This window comes from Myiozetetes cayanensis, unplaced genomic scaffold (genome assembly GCF_022539395.1).
Source record: "Myiozetetes cayanensis isolate MyiCay16 unplaced genomic scaffold, myiCay2020 scf22, whole genome shotgun sequence".
NCBI classification, from domain to species: Eukaryota; Metazoa; Chordata; class Aves; order Passeriformes; family Tyrannidae; genus Myiozetetes; species Myiozetetes cayanensis.
The window spans coordinates 670,829-686,395 of record NW_026087434.1 but is presented as its reverse complement, the minus strand read 5'-3'; the positions used below and the strand labels follow the sequence as shown (position 1 = coordinate 686,395).

The 15,567-nt window shown below is 61.9% G+C and overlaps 1 protein-coding gene across 1 annotated transcript; it reads left to right on the top strand.

The window, feature by feature from the left end:
- Positions 1-10,637: 10,637 nt before the first annotated feature.
- CBX4 (chromobox 4) lies at positions 10,638-15,200 on the top strand. The gene is made up of 5 exons (XM_050319354.1): positions 10,638-10,805; positions 10,898-10,941; positions 11,621-11,686; positions 12,380-12,446; positions 12,972-15,200. Exons 1-5 carry the CDS (start codon positions 10,737-10,739, stop codon positions 14,298-14,300), a joined length of 1,575 nt encoding a protein of 524 aa, XP_050175311.1. The 5' UTR covers positions 10,638-10,736; the 3' UTR covers positions 14,301-15,200.
- Positions 15,201-15,567: the final 367 nt, after the last annotated feature.

Here is a 15,567-nt window from a genome sequence, read left to right as displayed (position 1 = left end):
AAATGGACAACTGAGACCTGGTGCTCCTTGGGCCGTTCACCTGTGTGGGATGGGATGGGATGGGATGGGATGGGATGGGATGGGATGGGATGGGATGGGATGGGATGGGATGGGATGGGATGGGATGGGATGGGGAGCCCACAGAAACCCATCACTTGGCTTCTCCTGGGCTTCACAGCCATGAAAGGAAGAGCCAGGCAGTGTTTCCGCTGTGTCTGGCCAGGGGGAAGCAGCGAGGGGAGATGGAAAAGCAGGGAGGGGATCCAGCCCTGAAGGGAGTGGGGGCCAGAGAAAAGGCAGTCCTTAGGTCTGTTCAAGCCCTGACCTTGCCAGAGATGGGATGGCCCCTGAGAGCCCTCAGGTTGAAGAGAATCCCCTGACACAGGGACCTTTTCCCGTGCAGGTTCCTCACTGCTGCTGTCTGGGCTCTGCCAGGCCGGGGCAGCAGTGGCCGTGGGGCTGTGGGGTCGGTGGCACCGTGGGGTGGGTGGCACTCTGGGCTCAAGAGCAGAACCCAGTAAGAGACTGTTTGCACCGAGCCCCTGCCAAGGCCACGTGTGCTGCTCTCCAGGAGTCGCTGGGAAGTCAGGCCCGATGGAAATATAATGGGATAATCGATGGCCCATTGTTGCTCGGCTTAATTTAGCTGCTCAGGCAGGGAATGAACAGCGTGCATGTACGTCAGCAGGAGCCAAGGCAGGAGATGAATCAGCCCCGTGTCCTCTGTGGCACAGGGGACAGAACGGGCACAGGTACCTGCTGAGCCAGGGGCTGAGCCCCCAGACCCCCTGGCAGGGGCACAGGGTGCAAAAAGTGTCCTTAATGGGGATTTACTTTGCTTTGTCTAACACCAGGTGAAATGGCTGCACTGGGCTCAGTGTTACACACCTGCATCACCAAAACCCCCTTGGAAGTTGCAGCAGGAGTAAGGAAGCTGCTGGGTGAGCTGGGATGGGGAATTGAGTGCTGGGGGCGTGGCTTGTAGAGGACACTTCCAGGGCTCAGGAAGGACACTGCTGCTGCCAGGACTTCTCAACCAGAGCCAGGAGCCCCTCAGTCCTCCTGCCCCAGCTCCCCCTCCCAGGACAGCCTGCCAGCCTGTGCACAACCTGGCTCGGAAGGCTCCAGGGGATGCCATTTGGGGACAGTCCCCCCACCCAATCCACCTCACCAGCTGGAAACACAGCTTGATGCTCAACCCCAGCTCTCCAGAGTTCACGCTGTGCCCTGCAGCTCAGCACTGCCCACCCTGATACCTGGGGAATCGCCCTTCCTCCTCACTGTTTGGCTTCCTCGCATTCCTCGGGGCTGCCTCACACCCCACCCAGCCCTGCAGTTCGGGCTTTCCTGGTGAATTAGTCACCTCTGGCTGATGGGGCTCTTCCCTGCCCCTCTCTGCACAGAGTCCACCCCACCCATTGTGTTTGCTGCACCCTCCCGCCTGCCTGAGCTCCTGCTCCTCCATCCCACCCCTTGAGACACCTCCGAGCCCAGGCATCCCCCAGGACGGATTTGCAGTGTGGCTTCAGCCTGGATTTCATTTCCGAGCTGTCAGCCCATGCCAGTCCCTCCTGGCCCCACTGATTGCCATGTCCTGGCATCCTCAGCACCTCCTGAGTGTGAACACCCTCGCTGTGCCACATGCTGCCTCTACCACTCCACTGAGGGTGACGTTGGATAAAAGCAGCTCTGGCTCCTCAGCCCTGGACAGGGCACCTGGGACCAAGTCAGCCCCTTCCCAGGCTGTGTGACCAGCAGAGCTCAGCTGTGCCCGTGCAGGACCAGCCAGATCCTCTGGGCACCCCTATATGTTAGTGGGGGTCTGCCCACGGCCACAGGGGATGCCTGGCCCTTCCCCAGGGTCAGTGAGGCACAGAGCCTGCAGCAATGGGCTGGGGGAGACCCAAAGCACCTTTCCATGGGGTTGGCCCGGCCCCCAGCCCTGATTCCCGCTGGCAGCTCCCCGGGATGCCCCAGCACACAGAGATGCCGCAGGCCCAGCGCCAGCGCCCTCCCCACACTGCCTTTTATGGCCCTGCTGCAGCCACGGCCCAAACATGGGCTGCGGGACGGCGGAGCTGGAGCCTCCCCGGGGCTGGCCCTGATGCCGCTGAAGGTGCCCCAGACATCCCAGCTCAGGCGGCTGCGCTGGGGGAGCTGGGGCTGAGCGGCGAAGTGCTTCGTGTCACCTACACGCTGCTTACGGGGGCACCCTGCAGCTCATCCCGGTCCCTCTGCCCCTCGCAGCTCCCATCCCTGCCTTGGACAGCTCTGCATCCCTGCCCTGTGCTCCAGCCCGTCACTTTGCACCTCCCTGTCCACCCCGAAGCACAGGGTCGCTGCAGACCCGCTGTGCCCCAGAGCAGCACGGCACAGCTCACACCCAGCCGGCAGACACAGCCCTGGTTTTGCTCACAGAGCTGCCCCGGGCAGAGAGAAGAGGGGCCAGTGGGCACCGCCAGCCCCAGCAACCCTCCTCTGGCCGGTGCCCGGGCAGGGCTGGCGGGGAGGATGCACCCACCGAGCACACAGGGTGTGTCAGAAACCAAATGACTCAATCGAGCCCGCAGTGACACCCCCAAGGGCAGCTCCTGCCGCTGCAGGGCTCCAGCAGCTCCTCACCTCCATCCCAGCCCCAGCTCGAGCTGGTCACCACAGGCTGGGACACAGGTGAGACCCCGTGGTCAGTGCTGGCCAGGACAGGGACCCAGGACACTGGATCTCGGGGTAGAAGAGGGAGCAGGGGTAGGAAGGGGGTGATGGGCAAGGCAGCTGCAGTGGGGAGTCCAGGACTGAGTCCCGGGTTGCACCAGAGCTCCTGACGTCCCCTCCAGCATCAGGAACACGAGGAAACTGCCTGTGCTGTATTTCCTGGCTGCGGGCAGTAAATCCTCAGGGCCCAGGACAGCAGTTGTTGTGTTTGTAATGACAGAGCTCCATGAATCAGCGCTGCCCTGTGATCCCGGCTGCCTCAGCAGTGCCAGCATCACCACGGCAGGGGAGACCCCCCACATCCCTCAGCAGTGCCAGCGCTCCTGGGATGGGCATCCCTGCCTCGTGCTCCAGCCTGTGCCAGGATGGTGCTGTGCCTGGTGCCAGGGCAGCTGCAGGGGAGTGGCAGAGCCAGGGCATGTGCCGGGCAGAGAAGAATTGAGCTCAGGAAGAAAAGCATCTCTCGTGCTGCCCGCGAGACAGCTGGAGTTCCCAGAACCTGCTCAGCATCCCCGGGGGAAACCAGACAGCGAGCAGCAGCCTAAAAATAGCTGCCCAGGGCACATGCAGTCGCCTGAGAGAAGGGGAAGTGAAAAGGGAGATGAGCTGAAGCTTTCCAAGGAACAGACCCCAGCCCTGTTCAATTTGCCACCCCCACACGTGAATTGCAAAGTCTTTGTTGCAGCACCTTCGCCTGAACGTTTGGCATCAGAAAGTATCTGAGGGTCAGGCACCAACACCCACAGAGCCCAGGACAATGTCACTGTGGGATGGGATCACTGCACCAGGTAGGAACAGTGCAGAATCCCAGGAAACACTTTGAGTCCCCACTTGGCTCTATATAACCAAATCCAGGTAGTCCAAGGTGGGGCAGAGGTCGGAGGAGCCAGTCTAGCCTGTCAGCGACCAGTTGTGGCTCCGAGTTTTGCTCACTCAGCTCCTGTGTGGCTGTTTCTCATCCCCTAAACCCAGCACGAGCAGTGCAGTGTTCAGCCTGGAGCCCGGCGCCTGCTCTGCCCCATCCAGCACCCGCGCAAAGGGCTCAGAGATCATCACCCCTTGGGTTTAAGGAATTTATAGGCCATGAAATGTCTTCCCAGCCCAGGGCTGAGCCTTCTGCAGCAGCAGAGTGACCTGTGCTCCTTACGGGTGCTGAATCGGTGCCCGAGCCCCTCCGGCTGGCAGGAGCAGGGACACAGAGCAGCCCCCAGAGTGCCTTGGACTGGGGTTCTGCCCTGCAGACACCAACGGGCTCCCACCTCCAGGCAGAGCATCCACCTCCTGATGGGTTTAGTGCAGTTCGACTTGGGTCAGAGTAAGCAGCTTTGCAGCAGGGAGCTCTGGCGACGGCACCGCGTGCGGGCAAACAGCAGGGCCGGGAAATCTTTCTGAAACCTCTGAGAACATAAACACTTGGTGTGCTCTGCCGAGGAGATGCCAGGGCAGTCTCTGGGTTGGCAAAGCCGTGTTGCAGCGAGCCCCGGGCTGGGCTGAAGCTGCCGAGGCGCTGAACGCCGAGCGGAAGGAGGGCGGAGGGAAGGGCTGAGAGGAGCTGCTGCTGCCTCGGCTCAGGTGCAGGGAATGGAAACTGCCTGACCACAGAGCTGCTTCCTCCCTCCCCTCACACCAGCGCCCTGCACGCCGGGCAGGAACCCTGTGAAACCCAGGCACCTCTGCCAAACGATGCTGTTTGTGGCTGCCGGACGCCGGCGATGGCTCTGCTGCAGGGGGGAAGGGCTGAGTCCCTCACCCCCACACGGCAGCACTCGGCCAGGTTGGGGCTGCACAGTCTCCCCATCCGTGGCACAGCTGCTGGATCCACCCCTGCAGCTTCCAGCTTGCTCCCAAGGGAGCCACGTGCCTGGAGCAAGGATCCTGTGGCCTTTCGTGTGAGGAGACCCAAGATCAGAGCCCCAGGCCTGCCCACTGCACCTCACGATGCCAGCCCGGTTGTTCCGTGAGAGCCACAGCCCATGGGACCGCCGGCCAGGACTCTGCAGCCCTGGGGACGCCGAAGGGCCCTGTGTCTCACAGAGCCCAGGGGTGCCCATCCCTGGGATGCAGTGCCAGGCAGCACCTCCTCAGTGCCCACGGCCCAGGGCTCACCTCTGCTGTGCCGGGTGGTTTGCCCATGTGCCAGCCCCACCGTGTGCCATGCCCGGACCAGGAGGTGGGGCGTGTGCTGACAAGGCCCTCGCTGCTCCTCTTCCCACAGCTCCCTGAGCAGTCCCAGCCCAAACCAGCATTATCAGCTCTCTGTGGGCGATCACCGATCTCATCACTGCACAGCCCAGGGAGGGGAGGCCGGGATGGCAGTTTGGATCAGCGCCAAGTGGCATCGAATTGCTCTGCCAGAGGAGCTGGTCCCAGCCCGGCAGTGCTGGGTGCTGCACAAGCAGCTGTGGGAGCAGAGCACAGACAGAAAAGTTCCTGGTACCCACAGAGCAGGCTGCAACTGCCCTCATCTGTAATCTTAGCAAATCCACCGATCAATCAATCACTCAAACTTCGTGCTTAAATAGCTTGGCATGACCAGCCCTCTTTCCTCTGCAGCCAGGGAAGGCCTTACGAATGCTTCTTCCTCCCAGGAAGCATTGCTTGTGTGGGTGGGAGCCAGGAGAGCTCATTTGTGGGATGAGGCAGCCGGGCTGCACCCCTAGGGGTGCTGGGCTGGGATTAAGTCCCTTTTCCTGGGCCCAGCCCAGCTCCTGCCCAAGAGTGAGAAGTGGCACTGAGAGCCTGGAGGCTCAGAGGGAGGAGTGGGCATGGGGCCATCCCTGCTCCAGCTGGAGGAGCACATGGACCTGAAGAGTATCCTCATCACCACCACTGGCAGATGCAGCCACGCCGGGACACACACACAGACCCAGTTCTGACGGAGAAAATCTCATAATTACACTCAGCTGCCAAGGAACAGCATCGGCTTAAGTGATAAGAGGGAGAAGAGCACCAAGGCCGGATCTCTCCATGGCTGCTTGGAGCTGAGGGGGATGATGGGGAAGGTCCAGGGCAGGGTGGGGCCAGTGACAGGCATCAGGCTCCCTGTGGTATGGGGAGAAAGAGCTCTCCTCTCCCTCTGCTCCAGGAGATGGGAGTGCTTCCAGGGTGTGAGTGCGTCCCAGGCAGCCTGCACTGCTCTGGGAATGTGGGGCAGGCAGGACCTGCTCCCACCAGCTGGGTGCTGAGCCCTGTGCTGTGGAAGGAGGGTCACAGACAGGGACAGGGGGACTTCAGTGCCTCTTTCCTCTGAATTTCTCCCGACTTGCCTGGCTCTAAGAAGATTAAAGACAGATGGTCTCTGAGGCTCCCTCGATGGCACCCATGCTTGAGGCTGGGGGGGAAGGCACAGTGGAAAAGAACCCGGGGGAAGGGGGGTTATTCCCAGCCAAGTCCTCACGTGCTGGAGCCTAGTGGGAACTTGCTGTTATGGCTGCAGCTCTGCAGAGCAGGGCTGTCACTCCTTTTTCCAGGGCTGGGTCATCTGTAGGGAGCTCCAGGGGTGAGGGGAGCCCGGCTGTGCCCCCAGCGTGGCTGCTCTGGGCAGTGCTGCCGTGTGTCCTCTCGTGCCTCAGCCCCTCCGTCGGCTGCACTAAACCAGCTCCATTGTGCTGTGTTAAACTGCTGGGGAAGCACAGTGTGTGCTCCTGCAAGTATCTCATTCCTGGGGATTCTGCTCACAAACTCCTCTGGTTTGCGCTGGAGGCAGCACCAGAAAAAAGCATTCACCTAACACAGCCCCCTGCGCACCAGCGGCAGCGATGCACTCGTGAAGCCATTTAAATTTCCACGTGATGACCCAGTTCAGGGTGGTTTCGCCTCTGGATTTTCCCACTGCTGCTGCCTCTGGGTGGGTGGTGGCAGCTCCAGACCTCGCTGCTGTGCTGGATTTTAAGGCCACCACGCTGACAGCTCTAGCCTCAGGTGCTCAGGCTGTTCCTGAGTGTTACAAAATTCTAGGCACTCAGCGTCTGAGGATACCTGTGTGTGCTCCCTGGCCCTGGATGTTTTACTGATAGCTTTGAAGAACGAACAGTTTTGCAAAGGGATTTTTGCTGCTGCCTGTTACACTGGGGGCAGGGCACATCACTTCAGCTGCTGCAGCAAAGTGGTGGGGATACCCTGGGAGGGAATGGGGGGGCAGGTTCAGTGCATGTGTTGGAGTAAATTCCAGCCCAGCTGCCAGACTTGACTGTTCCTCACCATTTCAAAGCCAGCAATCACTGAGCTTCCCCACGCCAGCACTGAGGCTGAGCTGGGAGGAAGAGGGGCAGCCTGTATTTAGAAGGAGACAATAATTGCAAGTCAGATTTGCTTGTTCAATACTCTATTGACAGATTTGCCTTGGCAACCTGGAACAGTGTTTCATTGTTCACATCGTACTTCATGGCATCCTATTGATTGGGTGGGTGGGTTTAGGTTTTTGTGGGTTTGCTTTTTTGTTGTTTCTTTTTCCAAGCCTACCTACTCTTCCTTTTCTCGTCTTTCTCCAGCACAGTGTTGACCTCGGCAAGGGCTGCGTTGTAATCTGTTGTTCAGACTGGCCACAACTTCCAACACAAGCCAGTGCTGACAAAAGCAGAAGGGCAAATCCCAGAGCCCAGCTGGCCAAGGCTGCAGGCCAGGTAGGGATGAATGGGGCCAGTGCCCTCCCCCCCACTCCAAGGACACGGCAAAGTCCGTTTCTGGCTGCCTGTGGGAGCAGCCTTGAAGGAAATGCTGTAACTATTCATGAATTAACTTTCTGTTATTATTTGGTGATCGGCCTGGCGTGCCCCTGGCTCTGTGGGCTCGGGAGGAACCGCTGGCCTTGTTGGGGCAGAGGGGAGGAAAAGGCAAGCACCCAAACTGCAGCCTTGGAGTCGCCTTGGTGGAGCTGGAGGATTACAGCTGGAAGAGAATTGCTATTTTAAATTGCTAATAATGATACAGACTAATGAGCAACATCAGAAATGATGGCACGTGTAATCAGTGCTGCTTGATGGCAAACACAGAGCAGGGCTGCAGGAGCTACTGGCGTACAGGGCGAGGGGAAGTGGAGCATCTTGTTCTGGAGAGGCAGAACCCACCCCAAGCGAGGCACTGACACAGAGCTGGCTCTGGCTCCGGGGTAAGAACTTTATAAATAATGATGAAAAGGATAAACCTAGACAGACATCAGCTCTGGGTACGTGGAGGGAATAGGGCCAGCAAGTATTTGAGGGAAAATTGCTTGGTATGCTTCCTAGCACCTGCAGGAAGCCCATCTGTCTCCGACTGTTAGAGGTTTTGTCTTACAGCTGCACCCCAGCAGCCCCACCCCGGGATCAGGCCCCCCGCCTGGGCATACAGGAGGTTGAAGCCCCCAGTCCTCCACCTCAGACAGGATCTTCCTGCAGCAGCAACTATTGCTGAAGCTCTGCAGAGAAAGAGGAATCTGAATTTTTGGCCAGGTGTGTGGTGGATGGGAAGGTACCATCAAATGTGTGTCTGTGCCTTGTACCTGCCTGATCCACAGGCAAACCAGCAACAAACTGCCCAGGACCAACCTGCTGCTTTCTTGGCTTTAAAGGCAGCAGTTGGCTCATGTTCCTTTTGGTTGAAAACCCCTTTCCTTGTCTCATCTCTGTGATATGCCCCAGCCAGTCAGGAAAAGGCAACAGTTGGAAACGCTTCCCGCTTTCCTTATTTAGGCTATTTTATGTGTTTCAAATAAGGTGTCCTCTTTGGGCCTGACAAAGGGAAAGATGTATCAGTTCATGAACTGCTGCCGCCTGAGCAAGGTAAGAGACGGAAAATCACCACCATTACCATCATTACTGCGAATCATGTGCAATCAGCCCCGTAACAGAAAGCAGATGAAGATCCTGCAGAAACCTGCAGGACGGGAGCTGCTGCTGAGCCGTGGGAGCCAGGGGCCAGGCAGTGATTAAAATGCTTTTAATATTGGTTTTCAGTGTTGCTTTCACTTTTTCTTTTTTTTTTTTAATATATATTATATTTCATCAACAGCTTCTCAAAGTGCTTCTGCGGCAGGTTCTACAAGATGCCAAGGGCGTTTGGTCACAAATTTAAAAATATATGTATTTTTTTCTATATATGCAGCCAGACGGAGTTTGCCCATCATCTATTCCCGACTGTGTCCTGGGAAGAGCAGAGCTTTCCCTGCCGGGCTGGACCGGGACCTGGACGTGCTCTCCAGCTTACCCAGGCAGGGGAGGAACTGCACCAAATCATGCTCGTCCCTGGGCATTTAGTTTTATTGCGAGCATTAGTGGTTTGTGCTCGGCTTGTCTCCTCTGGCAACAGGAGAAGCTGGAAATGTCAAAGGGGAGGGTTAACAAACTCCACTGGCATAAATTTCAATGAATGTATGTTTCTTAGGAAAACCGCTAAGTTAAAAAAAAAAAAAAAAATTAAATCTTCCTGTGTGTGCTTTCCTTGGGCTGCTGTTCACAATGGATAATAATTCTTACATTAAGCCCCTTCGGCCCTCCAGGGAAATCAAAATTGTAATATCAGTTTGCTTTTTATTGGCTCGGCTCTGCGATCGTGGCGGCTGCGTCTTTGTTAGGGGCTGCGGCGCGGTGACATTCAGCGGTGTCTCCCGGTGTGTCCCCTCCGGGCCCGGGCAGCGCCACCGAGGGCGCGGGCTGCTGCCGGCCGGGGCCGCGGAGACCGGGCGAGCCCGCGGGCCGGGGTCGGACCGGCCCCGGGGTGACAGGGAACGTCCTCGGGGGACGGGGGATGCTGCCCGACCCCCGGCAAAGGAGCCGCTCCAGGCCCCGGTGCCGCTCGGGATCAGCCCCGTCGCTCCCGCACCCCGGCGAAAGTCGCCGGGATCCCCACGGGCGATCTCGGCCCCGCGGGGATCGGCCGCTCCGTCCGAGGGCCGGCGGGACCGTGATGGCACCGGGAACCTCCGCCCGACCCCCGGGGTGGCCCCGGTGTCACCGGACGCGAAGCACAGCCCGGCACCTGCGGGAACCGGGCCCTGATAGCCGAGTTTCCCCGCAAGGGGCCGAGGACTCCACGCCGCGCCGGGAATTGCCCCACGGGTGTCCGTGGTTCTGCCGTCCTGCCCCCGGGGTGCGGCGCCCGGGCCGCTCCCGCAGCGGCGGCGGGGAGGCCCGCACGGCGGGGGCTGAGCGGGGCTCTCACCCGGGACGGTGCCCGGCCCGTTCCACCTGCCCGGGGGAAGATGCCCCCCGCGCCTCACATTTCCCGGAGCAGTGCGGGGAGCGGACGGGCGGCCCCGCTGACGGCCGGGGACACGCGTGAGGCTCAGCCGGCTCCCCGCGATCCGCCCAGCGAGGAGCGAGTGCGCGGAGCCGCCCGGCCCGGGCTCCCCGTGCGGCCCCGCCGTGCGCGGCTTCCGGCACCGGGCGAGGAAAGCGCCGCCACCTGCCCCGGGCCCGCCGCCACCGCTCGCTGTCCCCGGGCCGGGTGCAGAGCGATCGCAGGGACCCGCCGAGCAGCGGGCCGAGGGCTCCCCCGGGCAGGGTCGGGCCCCGCGGTTGGCGGCAGCGACCCGGGCCGTGCCGGGATGGGCGCCACCACCCCCTGGGCCCGGGGCTGCCCGCGACGTGGCGTGGCTTGGCGTGGAGTCCTCCCGCGGGCTCGTCCCCCGCGGGGACCCCCACGCGCATCCTCTGGTCGGACCCCCGCCCGACCCCTCTCCCCCCGCGGGCGCGGGTCGCGCACCTGCCCCGCGGGCTGTGCCGCCCCGCGCCGGCCCCGTGGGGGCCGTGCTGAGTCACGCGTGGGGCGGGGGCCGGGCTGCCCGCGCCCCCCTCCCCGCGCCGCCGTGCCCGGCCCCCGCCCGCCCCCTCCCCGCCTCGCTCCCCGGCAGGGCTGCGCCAATCCCCCGGCCCCGCCGCTGACGGGCAGCCGGGCCCGGGAGGCGCCGCCTCCCTGACGTCTCGCTCCGGGATTTGCACGGTTGCGGTGCCGCCGCTCAGTGTCTGTCGGGCCGGCGGCGGGAGCTGCCGGAGCCCGAGCCCAGCTCGGCTGCAGCGCGGCCCGGCCCGGCCCCTCCCGGCTGCGGGATGGAGCTGCCGGCGGTGGGCGAGCACGTCTTCGCGGTGGAGAGCATCGAGAAGAAGCGGATCCGAAAGGTGCGGGGGCGGCGGCGGGGGCGGCGGGGGCCGGGGGCGCCGGGGGTGGCGGTTCCCGCTGACGCCGTGTCTTTTCCTCCCGCGCCGCGCAGGGCAGAGTCGAGTACCTGGTGAAATGGAGGGGATGGTCGCCTAAGTGAGTACCGACACCGGGCAGGGATGGGGCCGGGGATGGGGCTCCGTGAAGGGCCCCGGCCGGGGCGGCGGGCGGGCTGCGAGAGGCGGCGGCGGGGCCCGGCGGTGACGGCGGCGGGAGCCGAGCAGGCGGCGGCTGATGTGCACCAGAAAATGGCTCCTTCCCCCTTTCCCTCCTCAGAGTCGGGCTCCATATTGCAGAACCGAGCGGGGAGGGGGGGGGCGGGCAGGAGGGGAAAGGGGGAATAACCGCAAAAATCGCCCGCGTCGCCCCGTAGCCCCGAGAGCCGCCGCCGAGGCGGGGGCAGCACCGGCACCGGGGCGAGCGCGGCCGCTGCGGAGCGTTCGGGGTTCGCATGACAGTGCGGGCGGGGGGAAACCGGGACGCGGCGGCCGGGTCCGTCCTCCGCCCCGCGGCCGCTTTCCTGGGTCCGGGAAAGGGGATTTGGAAAATTTCATCATGACATGCCTGGAATTCCTCCGGAATAATAACTGCGCTAAATAAACAGTTCTGTCCCCGCGACATCCCCCCCGTCCCCTCCCCGCCCATCCCCCTTTCCCGGGACCCCATCTCCGCACCCCGCTGCCATCGGGCCCGGTGCTGCGGGGCGGCCCTGCCCGGGACCCCGGCCCCGCCGGCGGGTCCCCGCGGTGACGGCCGCTCTCCTCCCCTCTCCCAGATATAACACGTGGGAGCCGGAGGAGAACATCCTGGACCCCCGGCTGCTCATCGCCTTCCAGAACAGGTGAGCGGCGGAGGGGCTGGGTGCGGGAAGGGCGGCGGGACCCCCGCCCGGCGCCGCTCCCGCAATTGCAGATGCGTCACGGAGCCAGGGGCCACGCCGGGGCGGCCGCGGGCCGAGCCCGGGCCGGGCTGGGGGGCGCGGCCCCGGCGGGGCGGGCGGTGCGGGGCCACCGGGAAACGCTCCGGGTCAAGGTCCCCCACGCCGCGGTTCCCCCCCGCGCCGCGCCCCCCCTCACGCCGCGCCTCGCGCTCCTGCTTCCCGGGATTCGATGCCGTGAGTGGAGGAGGCGGCGCTGCTGCTGCTGCTGCGCTTGGACGGGCTTCGGCTTTTTCTTTTTTTTTTCTTTCCTTTTTTTTTTTTTTTTTTTTAAGCCTTTTTTTTTTTTTTCTCTTTCCGCGCATTTATTTCCTGGAGTGTTTTGGCGCAAACTGTAAACTTCAGCCCCTCGCCGCAGCGGGGGAGGCGGGAGCGGGGAAAGCGCTGCCTCCACGGAGTGCCTGTGCCCCCGGCCCGCGGCCACCTGCGGGTCCCCCGGCCTGCGGCTGCGCACCTGCGGGCCCCGGGCCCCCTCCTGCCACCCTCTCGCTGCACCACATAGGGTCACTGGCACCGGGGAGCTGCCGCGGGGGGTGGGTGCGCCCCGGGGGTCGGTGTGCTGCCCTCTGGCCTCGCCGTGACGCTGTGTTCCCGCAGGGAGCGGCAGGAGCAGCTGATGGGATACCGCAAGCGGGGGCCCAAGCCAAAGCCGCTGGTCGTGCAGGTAAACGCGCGGGAGTGCAGCCCCTCACCCTCGGGCACTGTTTGCCGCGGCCGTCCCCGGGGAGCCGCTTGCAGCGGGTTTCATCATGCTGAGGAGGCTGCGCGCAGCCCGGGCTCCTCACAACACCCCGGGGACCCCGAGCCCCAGCGCTGAGCTCAGCGGGAGCCCCAGCCCCCCCTCCCCTCTGGGCCGCAGGGCAGCCCCGCTGTGCCCGCGCCCGGGTGGCATTAGCAGGCTGCTCGCGGGCTCGGCAGCAGCCGTCCCGCTCAGCCCCCGTTCCCAGACAGCTGATTGAAGGGGGCTTTTCTTCTTTTCATTGCTTCATTAATCTGGAGCAATGCACAGCCTCTAAGTTGGAGTGGGCTGGGGCCGCCTGCTCGAGGACGCGGCGCCCCGGGATGCAGCGTCCTGTAACGAGAGCTGCTGGAGGAGCGGGGGTTCCACTGGCGCCTTCAGCACCCGCTGGAGCACCAGCACCTGGTTCTCCAGCCCCATCTGACCGTGGCCCTTGGTTTTGTGTTGCAGCTTCCCTCCTTTGCCCGCCGCTCAAACATCCTCACGGGGCTGCAGGACCCGGCCGTGGACACCAGGCCCAAGCTGGACCTCAGCTCCTCCGGCAAGAGCCAGCAGCACCAGTATGAACTCAACAGCAAGAAGCACCACCAGTACCAGCCCAACAAGGAGAGCAGCATGCAGCACCAGTCTCACAGCAAAGGGAAGTATTACTACCAGCTGAATAGCAAGAAGCACCACCACTACCAGCCGGACCCCAAGATGTACGAGCCCCATTACCAGCCCAGCAGCAAGGAGCCACAGGGCCAGGCCTGCTTGGACAGTAACAAGGCCCCCCTGGTCACCCACCCAGACAAGTGGGCTCACGGCCCAGCCAAAAACCTGCTGGGCCCGGTCAAGAACCTCACAACAGAGAGCAAAAATGGAGCTGAGAAGAACCTGTCCAGTGGCACTGGGCCGCCCCCCCGAGACAGGGTGACCAGCAATGGTCTTGGAGGAAAGATGAAGATCGTCAAGAACAAAAACAAGAACGGGCGCATTGTGATCGTCATGAGCAAGTACATGGAGAACGGCATGCAGGCGGTGAAGATCAAGTCTGGGGAGCCTCCCCGGAAACGGGCTGCAGAGGAAAGGACTCCAAAGAAGGGTGGGGAGGAGAAGGTGGAGGCTTGGAGGAAGCCAGGGGAGGAGAGGGTGGTGGGCAGCAACGCCCTGAGCAAAGCAGAGGGCGAGGCCCGGCAGCCCCCAGCGGAGCTGGACGAAAGTCCCCAAAAGACTCCCGTGGCCAAGGAGCTGCCCCTTCCTCCAGCGGAGCAGCCCTTGCAGCTCACCACCAAGCCGGACCTCGTGCCCTGGTCCTTGAGTCCTGTGTGTGAGCACAGCCCTTCCTCCATGGGACTGAACCTCTCCAGTGCTGGCTCGCGGAAGCGCTGCCTGTCAGAGCCGCACGTGGAGCGGGAGCCGGGCAAGAAGCGCCTGACCTCCCGGAGCATCAGTGCCCCCACCTGCCTCAGCCCCCCAGCCCCAGAGCGGCCAGAGCCACCCGCCCAGCCGGAGGTCATCCTGCTGGATTCGGACCTGGACGAGCCCATAGACTTGCGCTGCGTGAAGCCGCGGGCAGAGGGTGAGCTGGCCCTGGCGCAGGTGAAGCCGGAGGTGCCGCCACCACCGCCGGCTGAGAAACCGGCCCCGGAGCCTCCGCAGCCCCAGGAGGCCACGGAGGAGGAGGAGGATGAGGCTGAGTCCCTGCAGGAGTTCAAGCCCTTCTTTGGGAATATAATTATCACAGACGTGACCGCAAACTGCCTGACCGTGACCTTCAAGGAGTACGTGACGGTGTGAGGTGGGATGGCGGCTGCTCCCCGTGGGAGCTGCCTGCCTGCCCCGGGGCCACCGGCCCCACAACCTCCTCCAAGGTACTGGTGCCCCTTCCCCAGAGCCCGTGTGCCCCTGCCCGTGCCGTGGCGGCCAAGCCTGCCATCTCCACCGAGGGGCACCGGGACAGGGCCAGGCACAGTGGCCGTCCCTGCCACGTGGGGTGACCTCGCCGCTGCTCTCGCCCTGTGGTCGAGGGCTGCCCCGGGACCTGCAGGCGATGGGACGCGCCAGGATGGGACCCGCCAGTTACTCAGAGTTATAGTATTATATTTTAACAGTGCTAACTTGTCGAGTGATTCTTGCTCCCGTTTGTACGTGGTGTTATTGAAATGTATTGTTTGAGCTGAAAGCTGGTCGCTCCCTGGCCACGCTAATATATTTATTTGTAGGTATTTATATAATGAAATATAAAGCCTAGATTTATGGAGTCCCTAGATCACCTTATAAACTATATCAAACGACTATTTTCTGTTCTCCTTTTTAACCATTGAGCATTTGTTAGTCTCGGCCCCTTGCCCTCCCCACGACCCGCAGGACCATACCCGTATATATTTTTTGATACTGTACACATGTGGTGTTTCTATGTGCAAAAAAAATGGTTATCTAAAGCTAAACGAGCTATTATAGAAATTGCTGCTATTAGAAATGTCTAAACTATAAGCTTCCAATTATTAATTGCTTGAATGTAAATATTAAATGGAGATGTTGAAAGTGCATTTGATGTTCTGCAGCTAGTGTAGGTCGGAGTGCAAAGCCCAGCTGCTGTGAGCTGCCAGCGGCGCGTCCTGGTCCGAGGGCTGTGTCATGGGGAAAGAAATGTATCATGCAATCATGGCAAAGGACTATAAACCTTTACAAAAACTACCGGGATTTGGAGTGCGTTTGTTACGGCAGAGGGACAGCAGGTCCCTGTGCGGGCAGGCTGTGGCCAGGCTGCCCCACAGCAGGTACCTGCAGGTTAAAAAACCAGCTCTGAGATAAAGCATATTGAATGTAGTTCTGATTTTTCACCCAAAGAGTGCCTTGCCCGCAGTGCTGAGGGCACCCTGTGTTCTGGGTGGGCAGCAAGGCCGTAGGAGCCTGTGGTGTGGTGCTTCCCTCTCCCTGCAGTGCCAAGGTGGGGCTGGGCGTCTCCAAAACGGGCTGCGTGAGGTCTGTGATGGGGAACGGGGAAGGCGGCACAGGGGATGGGTGATGGCTGCCATGCCAGTGCTGGGGAGGGTCACGGTTA

Coding starts and splice junctions, on each gene's coding strand:
- CBX4 (XM_050319354.1), top strand. CDS start 10,737: ATGGAGCTGCCGGCGGTGGGCGAGCACGTCTTCGCGGTGGAGAGCATC. Junction 10,942..11,620: donor TGGAGGGGATGGTCGCCTAA/GTGAGTACCGAC, acceptor CCCCTCTCCCAG/ATATAACACGTGGGAGCCGG. Junction 12,447..12,971: donor CAAAGCCGCTGGTCGTGCAG/GTAAACGCGCGG, acceptor TTTGTGTTGCAG/CTTCCCTCCTTTGCCCGCCG.